At 45.3% G+C, this 24,936-nt stretch overlaps 1 protein-coding gene across 1 annotated transcript in view; it reads right to left on the bottom strand.

Moving 5' to 3' along the window:
- Nucleotides 1-1,586: 1,586 nt before the first annotated feature.
- Nucleotides 1,587-24,936, bottom strand: part of fut10 (fucosyltransferase 10) — a 74,323-nt gene continuing 50,973 nt past the window's right edge. The window contains exons 3-4 of the mRNA XM_070862530.1: nt 3,288-4,123; nt 1,587-1,891 (exon numbers count right to left, since the gene is read on the bottom strand). Of these exons, the coding sequence (XP_070718631.1) occupies nt 1,667-1,891; nt 3,288-4,123 (1,061 nt within the window). The 3' untranslated portion in view covers nt 1,587-1,666. The remainder of the gene's footprint in view (nt 1,892-3,287; nt 4,124-24,936) is intronic.

Raw genomic sequence — 24,936 nt, 5'->3', positions numbered from 1 at the left:
ATTCTGCTAGGGTTGATTAGATAAAAGCCCCAAAATTGCAAGATTCCACTCCGTATGTGGAGTCTCCCTCGATGGGAGCAGCGACAAATCAGACGGGCGGATCACCCCTCCAAATTTTTCACATGCGGCGAGAACAGAGTCCCACAATTTCAGGACTGAAAAGTGAGGATTGCAGATCGATATGGGAACAATAAGTGTTGCGAAACTGCCGAGAGGGAATCAGCGCGACAGGAACCCAACACTGTACTGAGCTCATTTCATTCAACTCTCAGAGAGAGGCGACCTTCAGCCCATTCATCCAGGCCACAATCAAACCTAAGTACCTGTGGCAAAAGGACAACACATTCATGTTTACATCTGATTTAGAACAACAACAACCTGTATTTAAATAGCGCCTTTAACGTAGTAAAACATCCCAAGGCACTTCACAGGAGCATTATCAAACAAAATTTGAAACCGAGCCACATAAGGAGATATTATGACAGGTGACCAGAAGCTTGGTCAATGAGGTAGGTTTTAAGGAGTGTCTTAAATGGAGGAGAGAAAGGTAGAGAGGTTTAATTCAGGAGTTCTAGAACTTAAGGCCTAGGCAGCTGAAGGCACAGCCAACCAATGATGAAGCAATAAAATCGGAGATGCGCAAGAGGCCAGAATTGGAGGAGCGCAGAGATCTCGGAGGGTTGTGGGGCTGGAGGAGGTAACAGAGATATGAAAGGGCGAGGCCATGGTGGGATTTGAAAACAGGGATGAGAATTTAATAATTGAGATGTTACTCGACCAGGAGGCAACGTAGGTCAGTGAGCACAAGGTGAATACGACTTGGTGCGAATTAGGATCAAGGCAGCAAGAGTTTTGGATGAGCTCAAGTTTACGGAGGGTGCAACATGGGAGACCGGCTGGGAGAGCATTGGAATAGTCGAGTCTAGAGGTAACAAAGGCACGAATCAGGGTTTCAGCAGATGAGCTGAGGCAGTGGAGGAGACCAGTGATTTGCAGACAACTTGGAATCTCTCGGTCTCCATTATATAGTTTGTATTTTCCACAGTCTTCTTGCTGGTAAAATCAAAGTCTGCATTATGCTGGTAGCCAGTTACCGCCAGTTTTGTTTGATATGCAACCGCGTGGAATTGATTCCATCAATTTAGCCTTTACATTTAAGCCCTTGTAATTATGACCTTGAAATGATACTGTGAAATAATGGCACACCAGATTTGTGTCTGCAATTCCTGTCTCTGCTAGTCCAGTGGAGGCAATGTTCTATATTTTCTTTTAAACATTCCACTAAAATAGCAGAGAGATTCTTCGGAAGAACTTGTTCAGCAGTTGGGACACTTATTATACCACAGCGCAATTTCAAGGTCCACGAGATTTGAAAAGGTGCTTATTGAGGAAATCTTCTGCGCACAAGAAAACATCACTGCCTCCAAGTTACAATCAGTTGACAGATGCTATAAGTTAATTCCCAAAACACTTAACAGTTACGTAAGAGGGACCACTAAAATAGCATGGCTGCACTACGGCACTTAGTAATTACCGATTTTTCGGATTTAATGTGAAAATGGCTGTCACTGGAGGCACATCTTCTGGTTTAACAGAATTCCTTAGAAGCACTGTACAAACAGATGCTTTTCTTTTAAAAAAAAAAAAAATCTGACTGCAGTGAAAGTTAGTCGTTAAACACCATTCTCCAGAATGTTTCAGTTGTAAAGTTTTGGTTCTTTTCCACTAGGTGTCTCAGTGCTGTGGCTTCTCGCTTTGACTGGTGGAAGCTGGGCATCCACAAATCCCGGACAACCGTGCCCCCAATCGAGGGAGGCATGAAGGTAAAAGCCTCGGGTGCCGGACAGCTGAGGTGATTGGCTTGTCCCTGCCACTGAATTGGCGACAAACCCTGTTGTTCAGGCAAAGCAAGAAAGAAAGGGGAAAAAAAACATTAGTAGGGAGAAACGGAACCAATGCTGGAAATCCCAAACAGGTTTCCAACACACGCAGAAACCCTGTGCCACGTGCATGCATCTCCTAATTCAGGAATCGCCAACCCAAGCTTATAAGCACATAAGAAATAGGAGCAGGAGCAGGCCATAGGGCCCCTCGAGTCTGCTCCGCCATTTAATATGATCATGGCTGATCCGAACATGGACTCTGCTCCACTTCCCTGCCCACTCCCCACTGTCTATCTCTGTCTTAAATTTATTCAATGTCCCAGCTTCCATAGCTCTCTGAGACAGCAAATTCCAGAGATTTACAACCCTCAGAGAAGAAATTCCTCCTCATCTCAGTTTTAAATGAGCAGACCCTTATTCTATGATTATGCCCTCTAGTTCTAGTCTCCCCTATCAGTGGAAACATCCTCTCTGCATCCACCTTGTCAAGCCCCCTCATAATCTTATATGTTTCGATAAGATCACCTCTCATTCTTCTGAGAAAGCCGTCAGTGCCTGCACCGTTTCTGTTTGCACAACCAAATTCTTGGCTCCCATTGAAGCCACCCTGCCACGGGATTGATTACCTCAGCCTCGTAAAGGCCTGGGGCCTTTAGAAGGCCTCAGAGCAAACTCAGAACTGGAGTAGGTTCCACGGAGGGCTTTCACGGGTGGAATGGAATCTCCTGGAATTCCCACTTGATACGAGCTTTGGGGGTGGAACGGTAAAAGATCCCACCCACGGCCACCCGCACTGGAATTTAAAGTTCGGTCTAAACAGGTGGGATTTAGCAGATCTGGATTCCAGCCCATATATTCCGAGCCCTCCAGTCAGAAATCGGACTTGCGTTCTCTCTCAACTCAGGAGGTTCAGGGCCATAGTGTCAGCCGTGGAATAATTATTCCATTCTACCTTGGTCTGATATGACCTTACAGGCACATTTTTTTCAAAATATTAATTCACAGGATGTGGGCATCACTGGCAAGGCCAGCATTTATTGCCCATCCCTAATTGCCCTCGAGTGGCTTGCTCAGCCATTTTAGAGGGCCAGTTAAGAGTCAACCACATCGCTGTGGGTCTGGAGTCACATATAGGTCAAACCGGGTAAGGGTGGCAGATTTCCTTCCCCACAGGACATTAGTGAACCAGATGGGTTTTTCCTGACAATCTAATAGTTACATGGTCACCGTTACCGATATTAGCTTTTTTTATTCCTGATTTATTTAACTGAATTTAAATTCCCCAGCTGCCGTGGTGGGATTTGAACTCACGTCTGCAGATCATTAGTACAGGTCTCTGGATTACTCGTCCAGTAACATAACCACGATGCTACCGTTCCCGAGTGAATTATATACACGATATACCTTTTGCTGTCTTCTGATGTTTTCCCACACTCTGTTGCACACCAGACATTCAAAGGCATCGATGTAGTTGTCCTGGGAGACGTCTCGAACTCCCCACTTGCGTTCTTTCATAGCAGTCAGCAGATTCGTATTGGAGACTGGGCCTTTCCATTTCCACTCGAGGAAGCCCTCGTAACTTTGGTCGTTGCCGTCCAATTGTATTATGTACGCTGCCAAGTCCTTGGGGTGCGAGAAGCCTCCAACAAGTATTGCACTTTTGTTGCTGGGAAGCCAGTCTGCTACACTTGGGGAACCATAATAAACTGGAACCACTCCCAGTTTGAACGGTCTCCACAGCTTCTCCGTGATATAATCATCACAAACCGCATTCTCGAAAGCGAGAATAAATTTGTACTGAGCCAGAATCCTATAGAATCCCTCGTCATCCATGGTTGTGGGATCCTTCAGGCTACTCGGAAGGTCTTTGTTATGTAAGCAGTCACCGTAAGAGTCCACCTGGATGTATTTCATCAATTCCCGCACATAACTGTCTCTGTCTGAAGGTGGATCACAGTCCGATTGTACATACACTAAAGGAGCCAGGTGGTCCCTCAACCGATTCTTCTTGGACAGTGGGATCAAGTACTTACGAGACTTCAGCTCATCGATGCTCTCTAGATACTGGGTAGTCAGTGGCATATGAGAGTTGCGGCTGAAGGTGGAAGTGTAATTAAATAATGTGACGGCAGGCTCGTGAAAAAGCTTGTAATTATTTTTGGGCGACTCTTCGTGGAACAAGGCCCATTCATGTTGGGGTTTCCGGGGCAACGGTAAACTGTTGATCTGAAAGTCTGTACCTGTTCAAATGGAGAAAGCCAAAGAAATAAAGATTAGCACATCAAACTTTGCCCAACAGAACAATAAGTTTGTATGTTTAAATCAGACACATACACAACACTTAATTAGCTCTAATGGTGCCTTAGTCGGAAGAATGGGCCGATATTTAGGCAGGGTAGAGGAACAAAGGGATCTCATAGTACAAATACATAAATCACAAAGTTGCGACACTGGTTAGCAAGGCCGCAAAAAAAACTAATCCAAGCACTGGGGTTTATTTCTAGAGGCACAGAATTGAAAAGTAGTGAAGTTATGCTAAACCTGTATCGAACCTTGGTTATACCACACTTGGAGTACTGCGTACAGTTTTGGTCGCCATATTATAAAAAGGATATCGAGACACTGGAGAGGGCGCAGAGAGGACTTACAAAAATTATACCAAAAATGCGAGGGTGTACATATCAGAAAAGGATGAACAGGCTGGGTCTCTTTTCTCGAAAAAAGGCTGAGGGGTGACCTAATAGAGGTCTTTAAAATTATGAAAGGTTTTGATAGTGGATACAGACAGAAACATAGAAACATAGAAATATAGAAAATAGGTGCAGGAGTAGGCCATTCGGCCCTTCTAGCCTGCACCGCCATTCAATGAGTTCATGGCTGAACATTCAACTTCAGTACCCCATTCCTGCTTTCTCGCCATACCCCTTGATCCCCCTAGTAGTAAGGACCTCATCTAACTCCTTTTTGAATATATTTAGTGAATTGGCCTCAACAACTTTCTGTGGTAGAGAATTCCACAGGTTCACCACTCTCTGGGTGAAGAAGTTCCTCCGCATCTCGGTCCTAAATGGCTTACCCCTTATCCTTAGACTGTGACCTCTGGTTCTGGACTTCCCCAACATTGGGAACATTCTTCCTGCATCTAACCTGTCTAACCCCGTCAGAATTTTAAATGTTTCTATGAGGTCCCCTCTCATTCTTCTGAACTCCAGTGAATACAAGCCCAGTTGATCCAGTCTTTCTTGATAGGTCAGTCCCGCCATCCCGGGAATCAGTCTGGTGAACCTTCGCTGCACTCCCTCAATAGCAAGAATGTCCTTCCTCAGGTTAGGAGACCAAAACTGTACACAATACTCCAGGTGTGGCCTCACCAATGCCCTGTACAACTGTAGCAACACCTCCCTGCCCCTGTACTCAAATCCCCTTGCTATGAAGGCCAACATGCCATTTGCTTTCTTAACCACCTGCTGTACCTGCATGCCAACCTTCAATGACTGATGTACCACGACACCCAGGTCTCTTTGCACCTCCCCTTTTCCTAATCTGTCACCATTCAGATAATAGTCTGTCTCTCTGTTTTTACCACCAAAGTGGATAACCTCACATTTATCCACATTATACTTCATCTGCCATGCATTTGCCCACTCACCTAACCTATCCAAGTCGCTCTGCAGCCTCACAGCATCCTCCTCGCAGCTCACACTGCCACCCAACTTAGTGTCATCCGCAAATTTGGAGATACTACATTTAATCCCCTCATCTAAATCATTAATGTACAGTGTAAACAGCTGGGGCCCCAGCACAGAACCTTGCGGTACCCCACTTGTGGGGAAGAGTATAACTAGATACCATTAATATAAGACAGTCACCAAGAAATCCAATAGGGAATTCACAAGAAACCTCTTTACCCAGAGAGTGGTGAGAATGTGGAACTCGCTACCACAGGGAGTGGTTGAAGCGAATAGTATAGATGCATTTAAGGGGAAGCTAGACAAGCATATGAGGGAGAAGGGAATAGAGAGTTATGCTGATAGATTTAGATGAGGAAAGAAGGGGGGAGGCTCGAGTGGAGCATAAACACCGGCATAGACTGGTTGGGCCGAATGACCTGTTTCTGTGTTGTATATCCGATGTAATCCTATGTATCCAATTGACTGCATCAACTGGGAATTGAACCCGTCATCACTTGTTCTGTATGGCTCAGATTACACACAGACTTTACCAACTGAGCCATACTGGCCAGAAAGGTGTTAATAGGTGTAATGTATTTGCTTCATGGTTTTTTTGCTTAAGAATTCATAGCAACACATTGATATTAAGAAATGATTAATTTATTAGCAAAGGTTTAACAATCACACTACACATTACTAGTTTATCCACCAGGCTCACAATCACCTGCCCCATCATGGATCCCCTGAACTCAATTGGCTGGGGTTTTATTGAGTCTTGTGAACATCACGTAACTGGCTAAGCCACTCCCAACTCAACAACTCTACAACTATTTTAGTTGAACCAGTAAATCAAATGCCCCCTTATTAAAAGGGGCACCAAAACTGACAAATGAACAAATTAAACTTTAGATATTGAACAGATCAAATTAAAATTTGGTTGCCGGGGGTGATGATGCACTCTCCAGTGCCCACCTCTCATGGAAGGCTGCGAGCATACTGGTGGACACCGCGTGCTCCATCTCCATGGACACCCTGGCTCGAATGTACCCGCGAAAGAGAGTCAAGCAGTCGGGCTGAACGATCCCCTCAACCGCCCGCTGCCTGGACCGGTTAATGGCCACCTTGGCCATTGCCCGGGAACAGACCTACGGGGAGGCCTTCCGACCTGCCCACTCCCCTCCGCACAGGGTGCCCAAAGATCAGGAGTGTGGGACTGAAGTGCAACCCCTTCATATAATGGAATAAGGGCTGCAGCCTCGCACACTCCATAAAAACATGGAACACGGACTCTTATTCCAGGCCAAGTCACCAATAAATAAGAGGAGGACACTGTCAAGAGCATCTCTTACTGTCTACTTGAGGATAAAGTGATCCACTGATGACTTTGGTTGTAAGCAGTTCAACAGCTCTACAAACCTGTGAACATACTCACAGGTGCATACATTACAATAGGGGAGTTAAAATCAGTCTCAGCACATCGGGGCCAGGAATGGGGGTGAGGGGAGCAGGGAGGGACAGCCAGAGTACCCGTTTTCCATCACTATCCAGTTACCCACTCTTGGAGCGTGTGTTTGTCTGAACTCTGAGGGCAAGTTCTGGGTTAACTGTGGTGCCTCCCATTGGCAGCACACATCGTCCAGACTCACGTATGAAAAATGGCCATGAGGTGCTGAATGTTGTCTGTGGAACTCTATCCAAGCTGGAGTGAATGCCTTTAGGGAGGGGAAGACAGGAGTGTGGAATTAGAAAGAAACAATTAATAATAATATGTTTTTAACCCAAAAAGAATTGTTGCAGACTCAAACCAATCTTGAAACATTAAAGAAAGCCGACCTTGGGAGAAGTGCTGATAATTTACAAGTAGCTGCCGTCTACAAGTTACCCTCTAATTTACCACAATTAGATCATGTGACTTAAAGGGACACACCACTGTAACAGCAGACTAATACATTACAAAATGCACTACAGCAACTTGCCACGGCTTCTTCAACAGCACCTCCCAAACACATTTCCTCTACTACCGAGAAGGCCAAGGGTAGTACATGCATGGGAACACCACCACCTCCAAATTCCCCTCCAAGTCACACACCATCCTGACTTGACAGTATATTGGCCGTTCCTTCGTCGTCGCTGGGTCAATATCCTGGAACTCCCTCCCTAACTCCGCTGTGAGAGAACCTTCACCACACGGACTGCAGCGGTTTAAGGCGGCAGCTCACCACCACCTTCTCAACGGCAATTAGGGACAAGCAATAAATGCTGGGCTTGCCAGCGACGCCCACATCCCGTGATTAAATGAATTTAAAAAACACGTTCAACATCGGACTTATCGTGAGTAATACCACAAGACCCATTCATTTGAATAATAATACACTGGCAGTAAAGCAGCCCTGAGAGGCGCCCAGAGAAATATAATTTCAAAGAGAAGGAAAGGGGGAAAGGAAGTAGGAGAGTTCCAGTTCCATATTCTAGCCACTCGCTGGGTAAGGAAGTTAAGACAACTAATTCGTTCAATATATTTTGTACCACAACCTTTAAACATAAAAGGATACTGGGTCTTATTTCATTTGCTTAGGTTCCGGGGGTAAAAAGCTGATAGCGTAAATGACTTCATGCCATAGCTGTTAATGCTACCTTATGAATATTTAAGTTAATTTTTTTTAAAGCCTTCCAACATACTGCTGTGCCACATTACACTACTGCCAATTACAGTGCTGTAAAGTAATGGCCCAGCACTATGCTGTTAAATTGGGGACCGATCCCCTTCCTACTGCTCGTTCCCATCCTCCGAAACATTATATAGCCGCTGACTTGCACTAACATTTGGGGAACAGGCAGAGACAGACTGTGGGCCTGAATCCCTCCCAGGAAATCTGGTCACCTAAAGAAACTGAGGGAGAGATGGAGCTCGACAGTTTGAGGGAAAGAATAAGCTAAGAGGCGGTCAAGAGGACGCTACAATGAATCTTGGTTGCAACATAATCGGGTGCACATGAGAGAATGCAGGATGCCAATATCAGGAACTAAATTTAGCAGATCACTGTAGTAATCATAGAATTATAGAAATTTACTGCACAGAAGGAGGCCATTCAGCCCATCGTGTCCGCGCTGGCCGACAAAGAGCTACCCAGCCTAATCCCACTTTCCAGCTCTTGGTCCCTAGCCCTGAGGGTTACGGCACTTCAAGTGTGCATCCAAGTACTTTTTAAAATATGGTGAGGGTTTCTGCCTCTACCACCCTTTCAGGCAGTGAGTTCCAGACCCCCACCACCCTCTGGGTGAAAAAAGATCTCTTCAACTCCCCTCTAATTTTTCTACCAATTATTTTAAATCTATGCCCCCTGGTTATTGACACCTCTGCTAAGGGAAATAGGTCCTTCCTATCCACTCCATCTAGACCCCTCATAATTTTATACACCTCAATCAAATCTCCCCTCAGCCTCCTCTGCTCTAAAGAAACCCCAGAACCCCAGCCTATCCAATCTTTCCTCACAGCTAAAATTCTCCAGTCCTGGCAACATCCTCGTAAATCTCCTCTGTACCCTCTCTTCTGCAATCATACCTTTCCTGTAATGTGCTAACCAGACCTGTACGCAGTACTCCAGCTGTGGCCTAACTAGCATTTTATACAAATAAAAAACAGAAAATGCTGGAAGTACTCAGCAGGTCAGGCAGCATCTGTGGAGAGAAACAAAGTTAATGTTTCAGGTCCATGAGCCTTCGTCAGAATTGGAAAAAGTTAGAGATGTAACAGGTTTTTAAGCAAGTGTAAAGACAGGGAAGGGGCGGGGGGGAAAAGAACAAAAGGGAAGGTCTGTGATAGGATGGAAGGCAGGAGAGATTAAAAGACAAAATGGATGATGATGCAAGGCAAAAGGAGATGGTAATGGGACAAGTTAAGAAACAAAAGATGAGTCTAGATAGGGTGTAAATAGGAATGGCAGAATTATCAACAGCTGCAATGAGAAAAAAATAGGGGCAGAGATTATGGTTTGAAATTGTTGAACTCGATGCGTGGTGTCCAAAGCGCCTAGTCGAAAGATGAGGTGCTCTTCCTCGAGCTTACGTTGAGCTTCGTTGGAACAGTGTAGGAGACAGAGGTCAGAGAGCTCGGAGTGGGAGTGGGAGTGGAAGTGGAACAGAGAATTAAAGTGACAGGCGACCTGAAACTCGGGGTCACGCTTACGGACTGAACGGAGGTGTTCCGTAAAGCGGTCACCCACTGTGCATTTAATCTAGTATTTTACAGTTCAAGCACATCCTCCCTGCTCTTATATTCTATACCTCGGCTAATAAAGCAAAGTATCCCATATTCATTCTTAAACACCTTATTTAATTGTCCTGCTGCCTTCAGGGATCTGTGGACGTGCACTCCGAGGTCCCTCTACACTTCTCAGTATCCTACTGTTTATTATTCCCTTGCCTGGTTAGCCTTCCCCAAATGCATTACCTCACACTTCTCTGGATTGTTTTCCATTTGTCACTTTTCTGGCCACCTAACTAGTCCATTGATACCTTCCTGCAGTCTACAGCTTTCTTCCTCACTATCAACCACATGGCTGATTTCTGTATCATCTGCACACTTCTTAATCAAACCCCTACATTGAAGTCTAAGTCACTGTAATATTGAGAAAACAGAGAAAGAAGAAATTTCATAGCAGAGACTGGAGTTTAAAGGATCCTTTACCAAACAACTCCAATTCGGTCCAGGAGTGAAGAAAACCGCCCAGTTTGGCGAGAAAGACTCGTTTGGCAAGAAATAGGAAAGCAACTTTCTTGGAGACAGTTTTAGCAATGGAGAGGATGTGGGAGTTTAATTTGAAATCAGGAGGAGATACGAGAGCCAAATATGTTAGTAAATTAAGGACTCGATTAAAACATCCAGGGAAAGAGGTAGAAGTTACTGGCTGGACTTGGGAGTGATCAGAAGAAACCATCTCTTCAAAATGTATTGAGAGAGAGAGAAGATTTTCATTGCACCATGGAAGAGATCAAGATGTAGTAATTCAACAAGAGAACTGCAAACGGCACTGAATGAGAACAAAGTTCCAGGCGAGAGTTTAGGTTTGTTGATATGGGTGCAATTTACACAAGAATAGTTCAAAACAGGTTTTACACTGACACAAATAGAAGTGTGCACTTTATCATTTAAATGGAACCTTAAGTGTTCATTTTTCATGAGTGCATTGTTGAGTGTCCTACACAAATGAACATCGGACGTGGTGTGTGGGTCAGACAGTACCTCATTTAAGTATTTTTGTGGAGTGCCCACCTGCCTCCATTGGAAATGTTTGCAATGCATCAAGTGGGCGGAGATTTGAGGCGAGGGATCTTTTTCTGCAAATCTGATCTGAAAATCCCGGCTACTGTGTCTATAAGCCCTCGGAACGACCCTATCATCACAGAGGCAGCCAGGAAATAACAACCAAGAGTGAGTAAGTCAGTCTGTCTCCTAAAATTGTTGCTAAATTAACAAACCCTAAATATCACCAATTCTGTCTCTCTCTGCTCTTTTTAACATTGATAGCAATTTATATTGAGGTAGTCGAGGCTTAAGTTAATGGATGGCTCTGAACATGTATGAATGGGGGCTGCAGTCTCAATGGAAACATTTGCGGTGTATAGTTGCCGAATACACGCTTTCTGAGCGAGTGGTCAGCTTTCTGGCCCTTGGTCTGTGTTACTCAGGTGATACTACCAACGGTCCTGGTTCTGAGCACTTTAAAATCTGCCGCAAGGCACCTCGAGAGCGATTGGGAGAACGACAGTGCAATTTCACCCCCTTCTTCGAAGAATCGGTTTATTTTTAAGCAGCATCGCGTTTAGATGCACTAAGTTTGCCGCCCACTCACCAACAGCCTACAATTATTAACGATGCACTTTGGCTAGAAATGATATGATTGGGATTCTGCAAGGGCCAATGTTTTGAACCCGGCTGGTCACATAGGGCAATACAAAAAGAACTGGTGATTGGCGCCATGGAGTCATTTTTATAATTGGAAGACTGAAAAGTTTAGATTTCAGTTAGAAATGTAAAGCTTCCATTAAGCAATCCACCTGGTATCAGCTTACGTGACCACGAAGCTATAGGATTGTCGTAAAAGCCCAACTGGTTCACAAATATCCTTTAGGGAAGGAACCCTGCCACCCTTACCCAGTCAGATAGAAGGCCCACCACCACCTTCTCAAGCGCAACGAGGGGTGGGCAATAAATGCCAGCTTCATCAGCGAAACCCACATCCCAAAAATGATTAAAAACACACATTGAAACTATAGTACTACGCTGCTTTATGTTGACTGACCAGACCCTTTTTAAGTGACCAACTGTGGCTCAGTGGGTAGCACTCTTGCCTCCGAGTCAGAAGGTTGTGGGTTCAAGTCCCACTCCAGGGACTTGAGCACAAAAATCTAGGCTGACATTTCAGTGCAGTGCTGAGAGAGTGCTGCACTGTCGGAGGTGTCGTCTTTCGGATGAGACGTAGTCTGCCCACTCAGGTTGACGTAAAAGATCCTGGGGCATTATTTCGAAGAAGAGTAGGGGAGTTATCCCTGATATCCTGGCCAGTATTTATCCCTCAACCAACATAACTAAAACAGTTTAACTGGCCATTATCACATTGCTGTTTGTGGAGCTGCTGTGTGCAAATTGGCTGCTGCTTTTCCTACATCACAACAGTGACTACCACTCCAAAGTTACTTCATTGGCTGTAAAGTGCTTTGAGGCATCCAGTGGTCGTGAAAGGCGCTATAGAAAATGCAAGTTTTTCTTTTCTTTATTAAAAAGTGTTTACTGGTGCAAGTGTGGCAGATGGTGAGTGCCAGCAATGGCGTTAAAAACAGACACAGAGGTAAAAACTGTCATCTATCTCACACTACTGTACATAACTGTATCTTACCATGCTATACATGACTGTAACAAGATATGAGCTGTAACCACAAGCATACCTTACCACCAGGGGTGCACTTGCAGGAGACACTACATACCTGTCCCACACAGGTACATAAAGGCAGGTCTCAGGCAAGTGAGCCATTCCAGAGCTGTGAAATAAAAGTGCAGGTCCTGAGTGACCGTGACTTCAGCATGTGCCTCGTGTAAGTCTGTACTGCAGGGTCAGGACTTTACAAAAACCATAAGAGCTTTCGAATGAGGCCAGACAGCTGAAACAAATGACAGCTTTGGATCACCGAAATGGATATTGGTGCAGGGCTCAGGAATTATCTGTTCAGTGCTGGGTGGGCCAGAGACGTGGAGTAAATCGTGTACTGAGTATGTGCACATACATTCCCCCTCCGCACACATTTCCCTCAGCAAGTCCAGCACTGAACTTTCCCCCTCTCGGCATTTTAATGTAAGCATTTTGTTACTTTTTTCTCTCCACCCCCAGAAGAGGGATGATCTCTCGTTCATGTCAACTTTTGTTCTGTTTAAGAAAACCCCATTTTAGCGCATGCCGCACTCGTTATATACGAGCAGGGAGAAACCTGAATCGTCAACTTGTCATAAATTTTTTTAAGTTGGCACACTCCGCCCCCGCCCACACTCATTTTTCAATTTTAAACATACAACTTGGGCAATCACAAAATACATTAACCAGATTTAATGTTCATCAGCCAGCACATAAATCCAATTAAGTCTGTAACAGAACACATTTCTGCCAGGTCAGCTAAACAAAAGTACAGATATAAAGCTTGCTCTCTTGTGCAGTGAACTATTAAGGGCCCGGTTCAGTCTGTATCGCATTTACACCAAGACTTTGCGTCTAATCTTCTCTAGAGTATGGGCTTTGTATTTTAGCTTCACTGCAGTGGCCCAACTTTGTTAGCCACAGTCCTCGATTGTGTCCTCTTCACCGCATTAAGTGGAGGGTTTTATTTCAGACTTGATGGTTTATACACTGTCCGGTAAAGGAAGCAGCAATGTCATTTCAAAGTGTCCGTCACATTTCAGGAATTTTTCAGCACTGTAAAGATTTGGAAAAAGAGCTACTTTTCATGGTGGGTTTTTAAAGCAAAGAGTATTCTCACAAGGTTCAAAAAAACAGTAACTAGTCAAAATGTAGTTAATATTCTAATGGAAGATATTTAAATAATAAGCAATTCATTCGATAGTCTTGGTAATCGTGGGGAAAGTTTCACGCCCATTGTGTCGGAAAATCTTTGATCCCAATCGGTCAGTGAACAGAGCTAAATAAAGCACAAAAAATTAGATTGGGGGCTAGAAATTGGTCTTTTGGCGATAGCGGTACTTTTTTGGCATTTTGCGCCAAAAATACCGCTTTTTGGCCTAAAATTGGCAATAAAATGAACCAGACGGTAAAAATCGGCGTTGCATAAGGAGGATTCACGGTCCTCATCAACTTTTGTCCGAGCTCGATTACCGCTAAAAAGACAGGCCCTGGGAGGGGGGCGAAAAACACAAAAAAAAATTGCAGAAAACAAAATTAAAACACAAAACATTCACATGACACTTATCTAGTGAATCACTGAAAATTAAAAAATTAAAACTTTAACTTACCTTTTTTGCAGGTCTTCAGACTTACCGCTGTTTCTGGGCCTGCGATGCCAGGCTTTTCTCGTTTGTTTTTTTTCCCGCCCAGAATACGGGTGCTTCGAACGGCCAATTTAAAGTGATATCGCTTTTTTTCCGTCTTGCACAACGGCGGTCCGCTTTTCAACGATATTTCAAAACCGCCGATGCACAACTTTGGCCAATTTAGGTGAACACCTTTTTCCGTCAAAAAAGGTGAAGTATTGCCAAAAAAACAGGCCCAAGGCTGGCCAATTTCTAGCCCATAGAGTCAAGCAGGATTTTAGACCAGAAGCTGTGAGGACATTCGCAGGGACCAAGAGGGTGGAAAAGCCAGAGGACAATTAGATACCATCTTGTTTAAGTCAAGTAAGATGACTCACTGATGTGGGGAAGCATGGCTCCTTCATTGTTTTGTACTACTACACAAAGCAAAGTTATGTCGATTGAATTAATTGAATCTGATCATAACTGCTGCTCCGAATGTTCATCTTACTGTGAACTAAAGCTGGTTATTAACTTGTTTTGGGCCTGGGCTCACCAAGTGTTTGTTCGGCCCACCTTCAGGCAGATTGAGGAAGTGTGAAAGATCCGGTTCAGGTCAGAAAGGACGATTATTGATCCACACCTGGGTCACGCTACCATGCAAATAGATGCTGGGGCAGCGCAAGTCAAATCCCATAAAAGCAAGTTCACTTACAGGAGTGATGGAGACAACTGAACGGGAGATGGTATCAATGGCAGACTAAAATCTGTAACATTGCCAGTGTAGTGTCAAAATGTTGTACCATAATTGTCCTCAAATTCATTTTCCTGGCCGGGAGGTACATAATTACATAAGAACATACGTACATAAGCCAATCGGCCCCTCGAGCCTGCTCCGCCATTCAAGGAGATCATGGCTGATTTTCTACCTCAACTCCACGTTCCCGTACTATCCCCATATTCCTTAATTCCCTTAATATCCAAAAGTCTATCGATCTGTGTCTTGAATCTACTCAACGACTGAGCCTCCACAGCCCGCTGGTGTAGAGAATTCCAAAGATTCACCACCCTCTGTCAAAGCCAATGCATCAAAATAGATACTTTGTCAAGGCACATGTTGTTTAGATATTGGGGGGAAAACAAAAGGAGCCCAGGATATCAATACTGGGTCAGCCATGGATTCCACTGCAGTCGTTCAAAATTCATAACAGATATGAAATCCTTTGCTGAAGCAGTGTTTAGCTTCAGGTCACTTAGGGCCAGAATTGTTTATTTAGTTTAAAATAAACAGAACCGATTTTTACAGGCAACCTGTTCCATCAAAATCACAATCTGATCTCGGTGACACAAAATCTATAACAAGCTCTGAAAGAACATGGCACGAGTCAACTTCAATTCTGACCCAGTGACATGTTTATTCGATTCTTTTTTGGCTTCCTCTCAACTGTGTCCTTACTATCTCTCTGTTTGGAGGGTATTCATCGCCAAGAATCTTACACCCTCCAGTCGGAATGGTGACGATCTCTGCCTCCTCGGGAAAATGTTTGCCTACTGTCACTCTCTCTACAAACTCAACTCACTTTCTCTTTAGCCATCACTACACTTGGGGCATATAAAAACACACCTAACTGAGGCAACATTTGTATTTTTTATTTAAATACTGAAGTCACTGATAAATACGTGATTATAAGGGCAGAGATGCTAAGCCAAAGATTGGGAGAGCTATTAATGTTGGTGGGTTTCATCCACACCTCAAGACAGCAGTGCTGACTCTGCCTGCACTTGCATTTATATAGCCGCTTTCACGACCACCGGATGTCCCAAAGTGCTTTACAGCAAATGAGGTACTTTTTTTTTTTAAAGTGAAGGCACTGCTGTAACGTGGGAAAATAAAGAGATGCGGCTCAGAAGAAACATGGCTTCTGCCAGGCTCAGTCCCCAAAGGACCTCTTCGTCTGTCCCTGGATACAGTGAAGAGGATCCACCGACACTCATCTTTATGGAAGGTTCTACGATCACTGGCAGGTTACAGGGGCAATATTGTCTTATACAAGTGGTAACAATACCATTTCACTACCTGCACAGAGGCAGCACCAACTCCTTAGCTGCCGTATTCTGGGCTGACTACTGGTAAAACCATTTGGCAGGTTTTAACACCACAATTTTGATGAATGCAGTGTATTACAGAATCATTCAGTACGGAGGGAGGCCATTAGGCCCACTGTACTGGCTCTTTGAAAGAGCGATCTCATTAGTTCCCCTCCCCCCCCACCCCTCCCTTACCCCATAGTCCTGCAAATGTCTCCTTTTCTAGAGTAGGAATGAATGGGTCCTTTTCAGAATGGCAGGCAGTGACTAGTTGGACACCACAAGGTTCAGTGCTGAGACCCCAGCTCTTTACAATATACATTAATGATTTAGACGAAGGAATTGAATGTAATATCTCCAAGTTTGCAGATGACACTAAACTGGGTGGCAGTGAGAGCTGTGAGGAAGATGCTAAGAGGCTGCAAAGTGACTTGGACAGGTTAGGTGAATGGGCAAATGCATGGCAGATGCAGTATAATATAGATAATTGTGAGGTTATCCACTTTGGTGGCAAAAACAGGAAGGCAGAATATTATCTGAATGGTGACAGATTAAGAAAAGAGGAGGTGCAACGAGACCTGGGTGTCATAGTACATCAGTCATTGAAAGTTGGCATGCAGGTACAGCAGGCGGTGAAGGCGGCAAATGGCATGTTGGCCTTCATAGCGAGAGGATTTGAGTATAGGAGCAGGGAGGTCTTACTGCAGTTGTACAGGGCCTTGGTGAGGCCACACCTTGAATATTGTGTTGAGTTTTAGTCTCCTAATCTGAGGAAGGACATTCTTGCTATTGAGGGAGTGCAGCGAAGGTTCACCAGACTGATTCCCGGGATGGCAGGACTAACATATGAAGAAAGACTGGATCGACTAGGCTTATATTCACTGGAATTTAGAAGAATGAGAGGGGATCTCATAGAAACATATAAAATTCTGACGGGATTGGACAGGTTAGATGCAGGAAGAATGTTCCCGATATTGGGGAAGTCCAGAACCAGGGGTCACAGTCTAAGGGTAAGGGGTAAACCATTTAGGACCGAGATAAGGAGAAACTTCTTCACTCAGAGAATTGTGAACCTGTGGAATTCTCTACCACAGAAAGTTGTTGAGGCCAGTTCATTAGATATATTCAAAAGGGAGTTAGATGTGGCCCTTATGGCTAAAGGGATCAAGGGTTATGGAGTGAAAGCAGGAATGGCATACTAAAGTTGCAAAAATTATCAGCCATGGTCATATTGAATGGTGGTGCAGGCTCGAATGGCCTACTCTTGCACCTATTTTCTATGTTTCTGTACACAATATATATACAAATTCCCTTTTGAAATTTACTGTTGAATCCACTTCTATTAGCTGTTAAGGCAATGTCAGTTGTGGCTCAGTGGGTAGCACTCTCGCCTCGGAGTCAGAAGATTGGGGGTTCAAGTCCCACTCTATGAGCTTGAGCACATAAATCTAGCTGACACTGTCGGAGGTGCCATCGTTCGGTTGAGATGTTAAACTGAGGTCCCGTCTACCCTCTTAAGTGGATGTAAAAGATCCCATGGCACTATTTTGAAGAAGAGCACGGGCGTTATACATGGTCTCCTGGCCAATATTTATCCCTCAATCAAAAAAACAGATTATCTGGTCATTATCACATTGCTGTTTGTGGGAGCTTGCTGTGTGCAAATTGGCTGCTGCATTTCCTACATTACAAACTGTGACTACACTCCAAAAGTACTTCATTGGCCGTAAAGTGCTTTGAGACGTCCGGTGGTCTTGAAAGGCGCTATACAAATCCAAGTTTTTTTTTAAATTCCAGATGATAACTCGCTGTGTAAAAAAAAAAAATTCTCTCCCCCTTGTTTCTTTAATCTGTGTCCTCTGGTTACCGATCACCCTGCCAGTGGAAACAGTTTCCCCTCACTCTACTAAAACCCTCAGAATTTTGAGCGCCTCCAATAAATCTCCCCTCAAGTTTCTCTGCTCCGAGGAGAACAATTCCAGTTTCTCTAATCTCTTCACAAGTGCAGTCCCACGTTCCTGGTATCATTCTGGTAAATCTCTTCTCTCCCACGCCTGCAGTTTTAGCGGCTGTCTGACCGTACTGCCTGCGTACACTGTGGGTGAGGGGGAGAAGGCGGAGCTCTGCATATTATAATTAGCTGATTAGCAGGCTCTACTAGGGAGGGGAGCTGTGCGTGAATGACAGGCAGACTACGGTGCGACCTTGTGGTCAGGAGTCAAAGTGCCCCACTGTGTTAACTGCTGCAGTAGCCCTATTTTTGCTCTTGGTTCTGTGTCAACAGTGCCTTTGCAAAGTGAGCTATATGCCTCGGATTTTAGAGGACGAAAGTTCAACCAAGCAGAATTGAAGGATTCTACACAGACACTTTGAACAGCTAGTAATCGGAAGTACACAGTTGCACAGGAGCATTTCTGAGACAGAGCTCTCTCCTGTGGAAATCTCCAGTGGCAGCCATCTTCCGGGGATACAATGCAAGGACAATGTAGAGAAATTGCCTCTGGCTTGTCACTTGATTCAGGCGGACAATGATGAGAAATACGAGGTTTGCTTAATTCACAACCAGGCAGAAGTGACAGTTCTCTGAGGAAGGAGGGCTGGGGAATCCAGTGGGCTATTTAATCACGATCATAATTATTCACAATGTCAAAGGTAACTGGCTTAATTAACTGAGCAATTTCTCTGATGTATGCTAAATCATTCACAATTACAACTGCACCTTAACCAGAATGAACACTTGATGTTCATGCATTAACTTTCACACTTCAGACATAAATCAGCTAATTTATTGAACGGGTTATGAAATTGGAATTCTCTTCCTTTGGGAGACTTTGGTATTTTGTTTCTCTAAGTCACTCTGGGTAGGTTTCCTTACCCCCTGCGTATTGTTGATATGGTTAGCACACTTGACAGCTACTGATCCTGTATTACACGCCCATGACTTTTGCAAAGCAACACGTCAACACCGATTTTATCTTGTAACACACACCACAATTTTGGATATATTTGAGCACTAGACACAATGGGCCCAAGTTTCCACAAGAAAAAAAACGGGCGCCCCTCCGAGCTGGGCGCCCGTTTTTCGCGCCTAAAACGGCGCCTAAAAAAATCCTCAGTAGTCTCCACCGACTTACAGGTCCTGTGGCACTCGGCGCAGCCGGCACGAGCTGTGGGGGGACGGAGCCAGGTCCTTGCGCTGAAAACAGTGCCGGGACCTCTGCACATGCGCGCTACAGTCGGCACGCAAGTGCAGTAGCTCCAGGCGCCGAACTGTGTGGGAAGGGCCCGAAGCACGCAGCCCCTAGCCCTGGCCCAATGGCCTCACTAGGGCTGCGTGAATGAGGCTCCTCCCACGGCCAGCTCCTGCTCCCCGGCCGACCAGACCCAACACTCGCTCCCCCCGCCGACCCGACACCCGCTCCCCCCCCCCGCCCCGACCGAGACCCGAGACCCGCTCCCCCCCCCCCGCCCCGACCGAGACCCGAGACCCGCTCCCGCCCCCCCCCTCGACCCATCCCTCCCTCTCTCTCCCCCTCTCCCTCTCCCTCTCCCTCTCCCTCTCCCTCTCCCTCTCCCTCTCCCTCTCCCTCTCCCTCTCCCTCTCTCTCCCGCTCAGCAGCACGAACAGCTGCAGAATTCTCCCTGGCTGAAGCACATTCACACAGGTAGGAAGATGGTTTATTTAATCTTTTCTTGGCTTATAAATGTTTATTCAGGTTGGATTTATTTGTATAATATTTGTAGAAGTATAAATAAGGATTTATTGTCAAATTTAATGAGTTCCCTTCCCCCCCACCTCATTCTGGACGCCTAATTTGTAACCTGCGCCTGATTTTTTAATGTGTAGAACAGGTTTTTTCAGTTCTACAAAAATCTTCACTGGCGCCATTCTACTTTAGTTTGGAGTACATTTTCACTGTGGAAACTTTCAAATCAGGCGTCAGTGGCCGGACACGCCCCCTTTTGAAGAAAAAATTCTGTTCTAAACTAGAACTGTTCTAAACTAGAACTGTTCTACCTGACTAGAACTGCAGAAAAAAAAATGTGGAGAATTGCGATTTCTAAAATAGTCCGTTCTCCACCAGTTGCTCCTAAAAATCAGGCACGAATCATGTGGAAACTTGGGCCCAATGTGACTGTATTTTGCTTTGTTCATAGAATCATAGAAGTTTACAGCACGGAAGGAGGCCATTTCGACCCATCGTGTCCGCACCGGCCAACAAGAGGCTATCTAGCCTAATCCCACTTTCCCGCTCTCGGTCCGTAGCCCTGTAGGTTACGGCACTTCAGGTGCCCATCCAAGTGCTTTTTAAATGTGGTGAGGGTTTCTGCCTCTACCACCCTTTCAGGCAGTGAGTTCCAGACCCCGACAATCCTCTGCGTGAAGAAATTTCCCCTCAAAACCTTCTACCAATTACTTTAAATTTATGCTCCCTGGTTGTTGATCCCTCTGCTAAGGGAAATAGGCCCTTTCGATCCACTATATCTAGGCCCCTCATCATTTTATACAACTCAATGAGGTCTCCCCTCAGCCTCCTCTGCTCCAATGAAAACAAATCCAGCCTATCCAATCTTTCCTCATAGCTAAAATTCTCCACTCCCGGCAACATCCTCGTAAATCTCCTCTGTACCCTCTCCAGTGCAATCACGTCTTTCCTGTAATGCGGTGACCAGAACTGCATGCAGTACTCCAGTGTTTTATACAGCTCAAGCATAACCCTCCCCCGCTCTTGTATTCTATGCCTTAGCTAATGAAGGCAAGCATTCCATATGCCTTCTTAACCACCTTATCTACCTGGCCTGCTACTTTCAGGGATCTGTGGACATGCACTCCCAGGTCCCTTTATTCCTCTACACTTCTCAGTATCCTACCATTTAATGTGTATTCCCTTTCCTTGTTAGCCCTCCCAAAATGCATTACCTCACACTTCTCTGGATTAAATCCCATTTGCCACTGTTCTGGCCACCTGACCAGTTGATTGATACCTTCCTGTAGTCCGCAGCTTTCTCCACACAGCCGATTTTAGTATCAACTGCAAACTTCTTAATCATACCCCCTATATTCAAGTCTAGATCATCGATGTATATCACAAAAACAAGGGACCTAGTACTGAGCACGTGGAACCTTACTGGAAACATCCTTCCAGTCGTAAAAACACCCATCAACCATTACCCTTTGTTTCCTGCCTCTTAGACAATTTTGGATCCACTTGCCACTTTGCCCTGGATTCCATGGGCTTTTACTTTTGTGACCAGTCTGCCATGTGGGATCTTATCAAAAGCTTTGCTAAAATCCATATACATTACATCATACGCTTTGCCTTCATCGACCCTCCTGGTTACCTCGTCGAAAAATGTAATCAAGTTAGTCAGACACGACCTTCCCTTAACAAATCCATGCTGACTGTCCTTGATTAAGCCGTGTCTTTCTAAGTGAAGATTTATCCTGTCCGTCAGAATTTTTTCCAATAATTTTCCCACTACTGAGGTTAGGCTGACTGACCTGTAATTACTCAGTCTATCCCTTTCTCCCTTCTTAAACAATGGTACCACATTAGCAGTCCTCCAGTCCTCTGGCACCACACCTGAACCCAGAGAGGATTGGAAAATGATCATCAAAGCCTCTGCTATTTCCTCTTTTGCTTCACTTAACTGCCTGGGATACATTTTATCCAGGCCTGGGGACTTACCCACTTTCAAAGCTGCTAAATCCTTTAATACCTCCTCTCTCACTATGCTTATTTCATCTAATATTTTACACTCCTCCTTGATAGCAGTGTCTGCATCAGCCCTCTCTTTTGTGAAAAGAGACGCAAAGTATTCATTAAGAACCATACCCACATCTTCCGCCTCCACACACAGATTCCCCTCATGGTCTCTAACAGGTCCTACCCTTTCTTTAGTTATCCTCTTGTTCTTAATATATTTCTAAAACATCTTTGGGTTTTCCTTGATTTTACTCGCCAAGAATTGTTCACGCTCTCTCTTTGCTTTCCTAATATCCTTTTTAGTTTCACCCCTGAACTTTCTATCTTCCTCTAAAGATTCTGTAGTATTTAGCCCTCGGTATTTATCAAAAGTCTCCCTTTTTTTTCTTTATCCTACCCTGTATGTCCCTCGACGTCCAGGGGGCTCTAGATTTGTTAGTACCTCCTTTTTTCTTTAAGGGCACATGTTTGGTCTGAACCCCACGGACCTCCTCCTCGAGGGCCTCCCACTGCCCTGACACTGATTTACCTTCAAGTAGCTGTTTCCAGTCCACTGTGGCTAAATCACTTCTCAACTTAGCAAAGTTGGCTTTTTCCCAATTTAGAACTTTCAATCCTGGTCCATTCTTGTCCTTTTCCATAACTACCTTAAATCTGACTGAATTATGGTTACTAGCACCTAAACACTCTGTTCTCCGGCAATTGCCACTCCTCCCACACCGATAATCGTAGAAATTAACCTCTTGAAGCTGTCAGTGGGTTATGTGCACTACGAGCAGATCTCCCGTGGCATTGCTTGTGGCGAGTCAGAGGATTTGCTATTTTCCAACAACAGGGATGTTGGCACCATTGTCGGAGATAACATCACGGCTCCTGATTTACAGTGACAGAATAGAAAAAATTCCACTTCTTCAAATAGTATCCCAGGATTTTATCTTTGAGGGATTGAATTCCATGACTGTCCATTATTCTGTGAAGATGAGAACTGAATGGTCTTCATTTTATGCACATTCCTTTGGCTCAGTGGGAGCATTCCGAGCCAAGGTGAAAGTTCCGAGCCACACTCCAGACAGTGGAGACCAGAACATGATCTCCAAATACAGGCTCGACATCGCGTCCGGACAGCGTGACCACATGCTCAGGTGATGGTATTCCCACTGCAGAGGCAGCAGGATTGGTTTCGGGCATCACTCCAGGCAACTCTGGCGATCAGAGAGTGAAGCGCTTGCTCAGAATGCTGGATTAGGCATCCAGCGGGCGCTGCTTGGGTCCGACGGTCACCCACCCCCACCGTGAAGTGTGGGTGGGGCTTGGCAGTACCTCGAGGAGAAGGCACTCTGCAGGTAAAAACCATGAGGAAGTCAATGGGGAACCACCACAGCTACTCTTCCCCAGTAAACGGGTCAAGAATCTCACGTGTGAAACCGGAGTGAAGACCTGCCCTGGGGCACAATACCATAGACAGATGTCAGAAGAATGTTTGAGCACAGTCACTCTACCAGGTTTAAACACAGTCGGAGTGTGCGCAAAATGGCTGTCCCATTTCCAAATAACAACTGTGACTGTACTTCAAAAGTACTTCATTGGCTGTAAAGATCTCTGGGATGAGCAATCTCAGCTCACCGCACCATTGCACCTTTAGAAATCCTTACAAGTGCCAACTACTGTTTGCAACAATCATTATTTTTTCCAAGCATACAAGCCAGGACTATACAGATGCCCCTCAATCTACCCTTTCAATACCTTGTGCGGTAACATTCGCACCACACAAGTGCCAGGGAACAGCTCATACTCTGGGAGCCTGGAGTGTTGCACCAATTGTCCCAGCTTTATTCAGAGGATTTATCGAACAAGATGAAAATAAAACTGCCCATCTAATTGGGAGTAGGGGCCCAAATTTGGTCCTCTGGTTTTTTTCGGCGCACTTACCCGAGGGGCGCCGACTGCCTGCTCCCAAAACAGCGGCGAAAAGAAATCCCCGGATTCTGGCCCCTCTGCCGACTCTCCCGGGGCTTGGACCAGTATGGCGAGACTATTGGGGGGCGGAACTAGGGCCGGCAGCTGTCGTCACACGAAGTAGAGCGTTCGCGCATGCGCAGTAGCTCCTCCCATGATTGTGATGATGATGATGCCTGCAGCATGTGACCCAACGTGTCCCGCCCCTATCCCGGGCCGAGTGGCCTGCCCCACAGGTCGGCTACAAGAAACAGGTTGGTGCGGGGAGACTTTTGATCGGGGGGAGGGGACAAGTTTAAGAGTTTTGATCGGGGGGAGGAAGGAGGAGAGTTTCTTGAAATGATCTCGAAAAAGTCTCTGTCAATGGCACAATGCAACTGGCTGTTAAGAGGTGAGAATGACCAGAGAAAACTTTCCTTAGGTTTGGTCTCTCAGTACCAGCACATATCTGGTCGTGGCTTTTGTTTTGGTAGTAATCATGACTTAGGTCAATTTTTTTTTAAATCCCACACACGAGATTGGTGTGCAAAATCAAAGCACATGGTATTGGGGGTAATGTACTGATGTGGATAGAGAACTGGTTGGCAGACAGGAAGCAGAGAGTCGGGATAAACGGGTCCTTTTCAGAATGGCAGGCAGTGACTAGTGGAGTGCCACAGGACTCAGTGCTGGGACCCCAGCTCTTTACAATAGACATCAATGATTTGGATGAAGGAATTGTGTGTAATATCTCCAAGTTTGCAGATGACACTAAGCTGGGTGGCGGTGTGAGCTGTGAGCAGGACGCTAAGAGGCTGCAGGGTTACTTAGACAGGTTAGGTGAGTGGGTAAATGCATGGCAGATGCAGTAGAATGTGCATAAGTGTGAGGTTATCCACGTTGGGGGCAAAAACGTGAAGACAGATTATTATCTGAATGGTGGCAGATTAGGAAAAGGGGAGGTGCAACGAGACCTGGGTGTTGTGGTACATCAGTCATTGAAAGTTGACATACAGGTGCAGCAGGCGGTAAAGGCGGCAAATGGTATGTTGGCCTTCATAACTAGGGGATTTGAGTATAGAAGCAGAGAGGTCTTACTGCAGTTATACAGGGCCTTGGTGAGGCCTCACCTGGAATAG

The sequence above is a fragment of the Pristiophorus japonicus genome, chromosome 2, assembly GCF_044704955.1.
Source record: "Pristiophorus japonicus isolate sPriJap1 chromosome 2, sPriJap1.hap1, whole genome shotgun sequence".
NCBI classification, from domain to species: domain Eukaryota; kingdom Metazoa; phylum Chordata; class Chondrichthyes; family Pristiophoridae; genus Pristiophorus; species Pristiophorus japonicus.
Note: the sequence above shows the minus strand (reverse complement) of the source record. Positions and strands in the feature narration are given on the sequence as shown.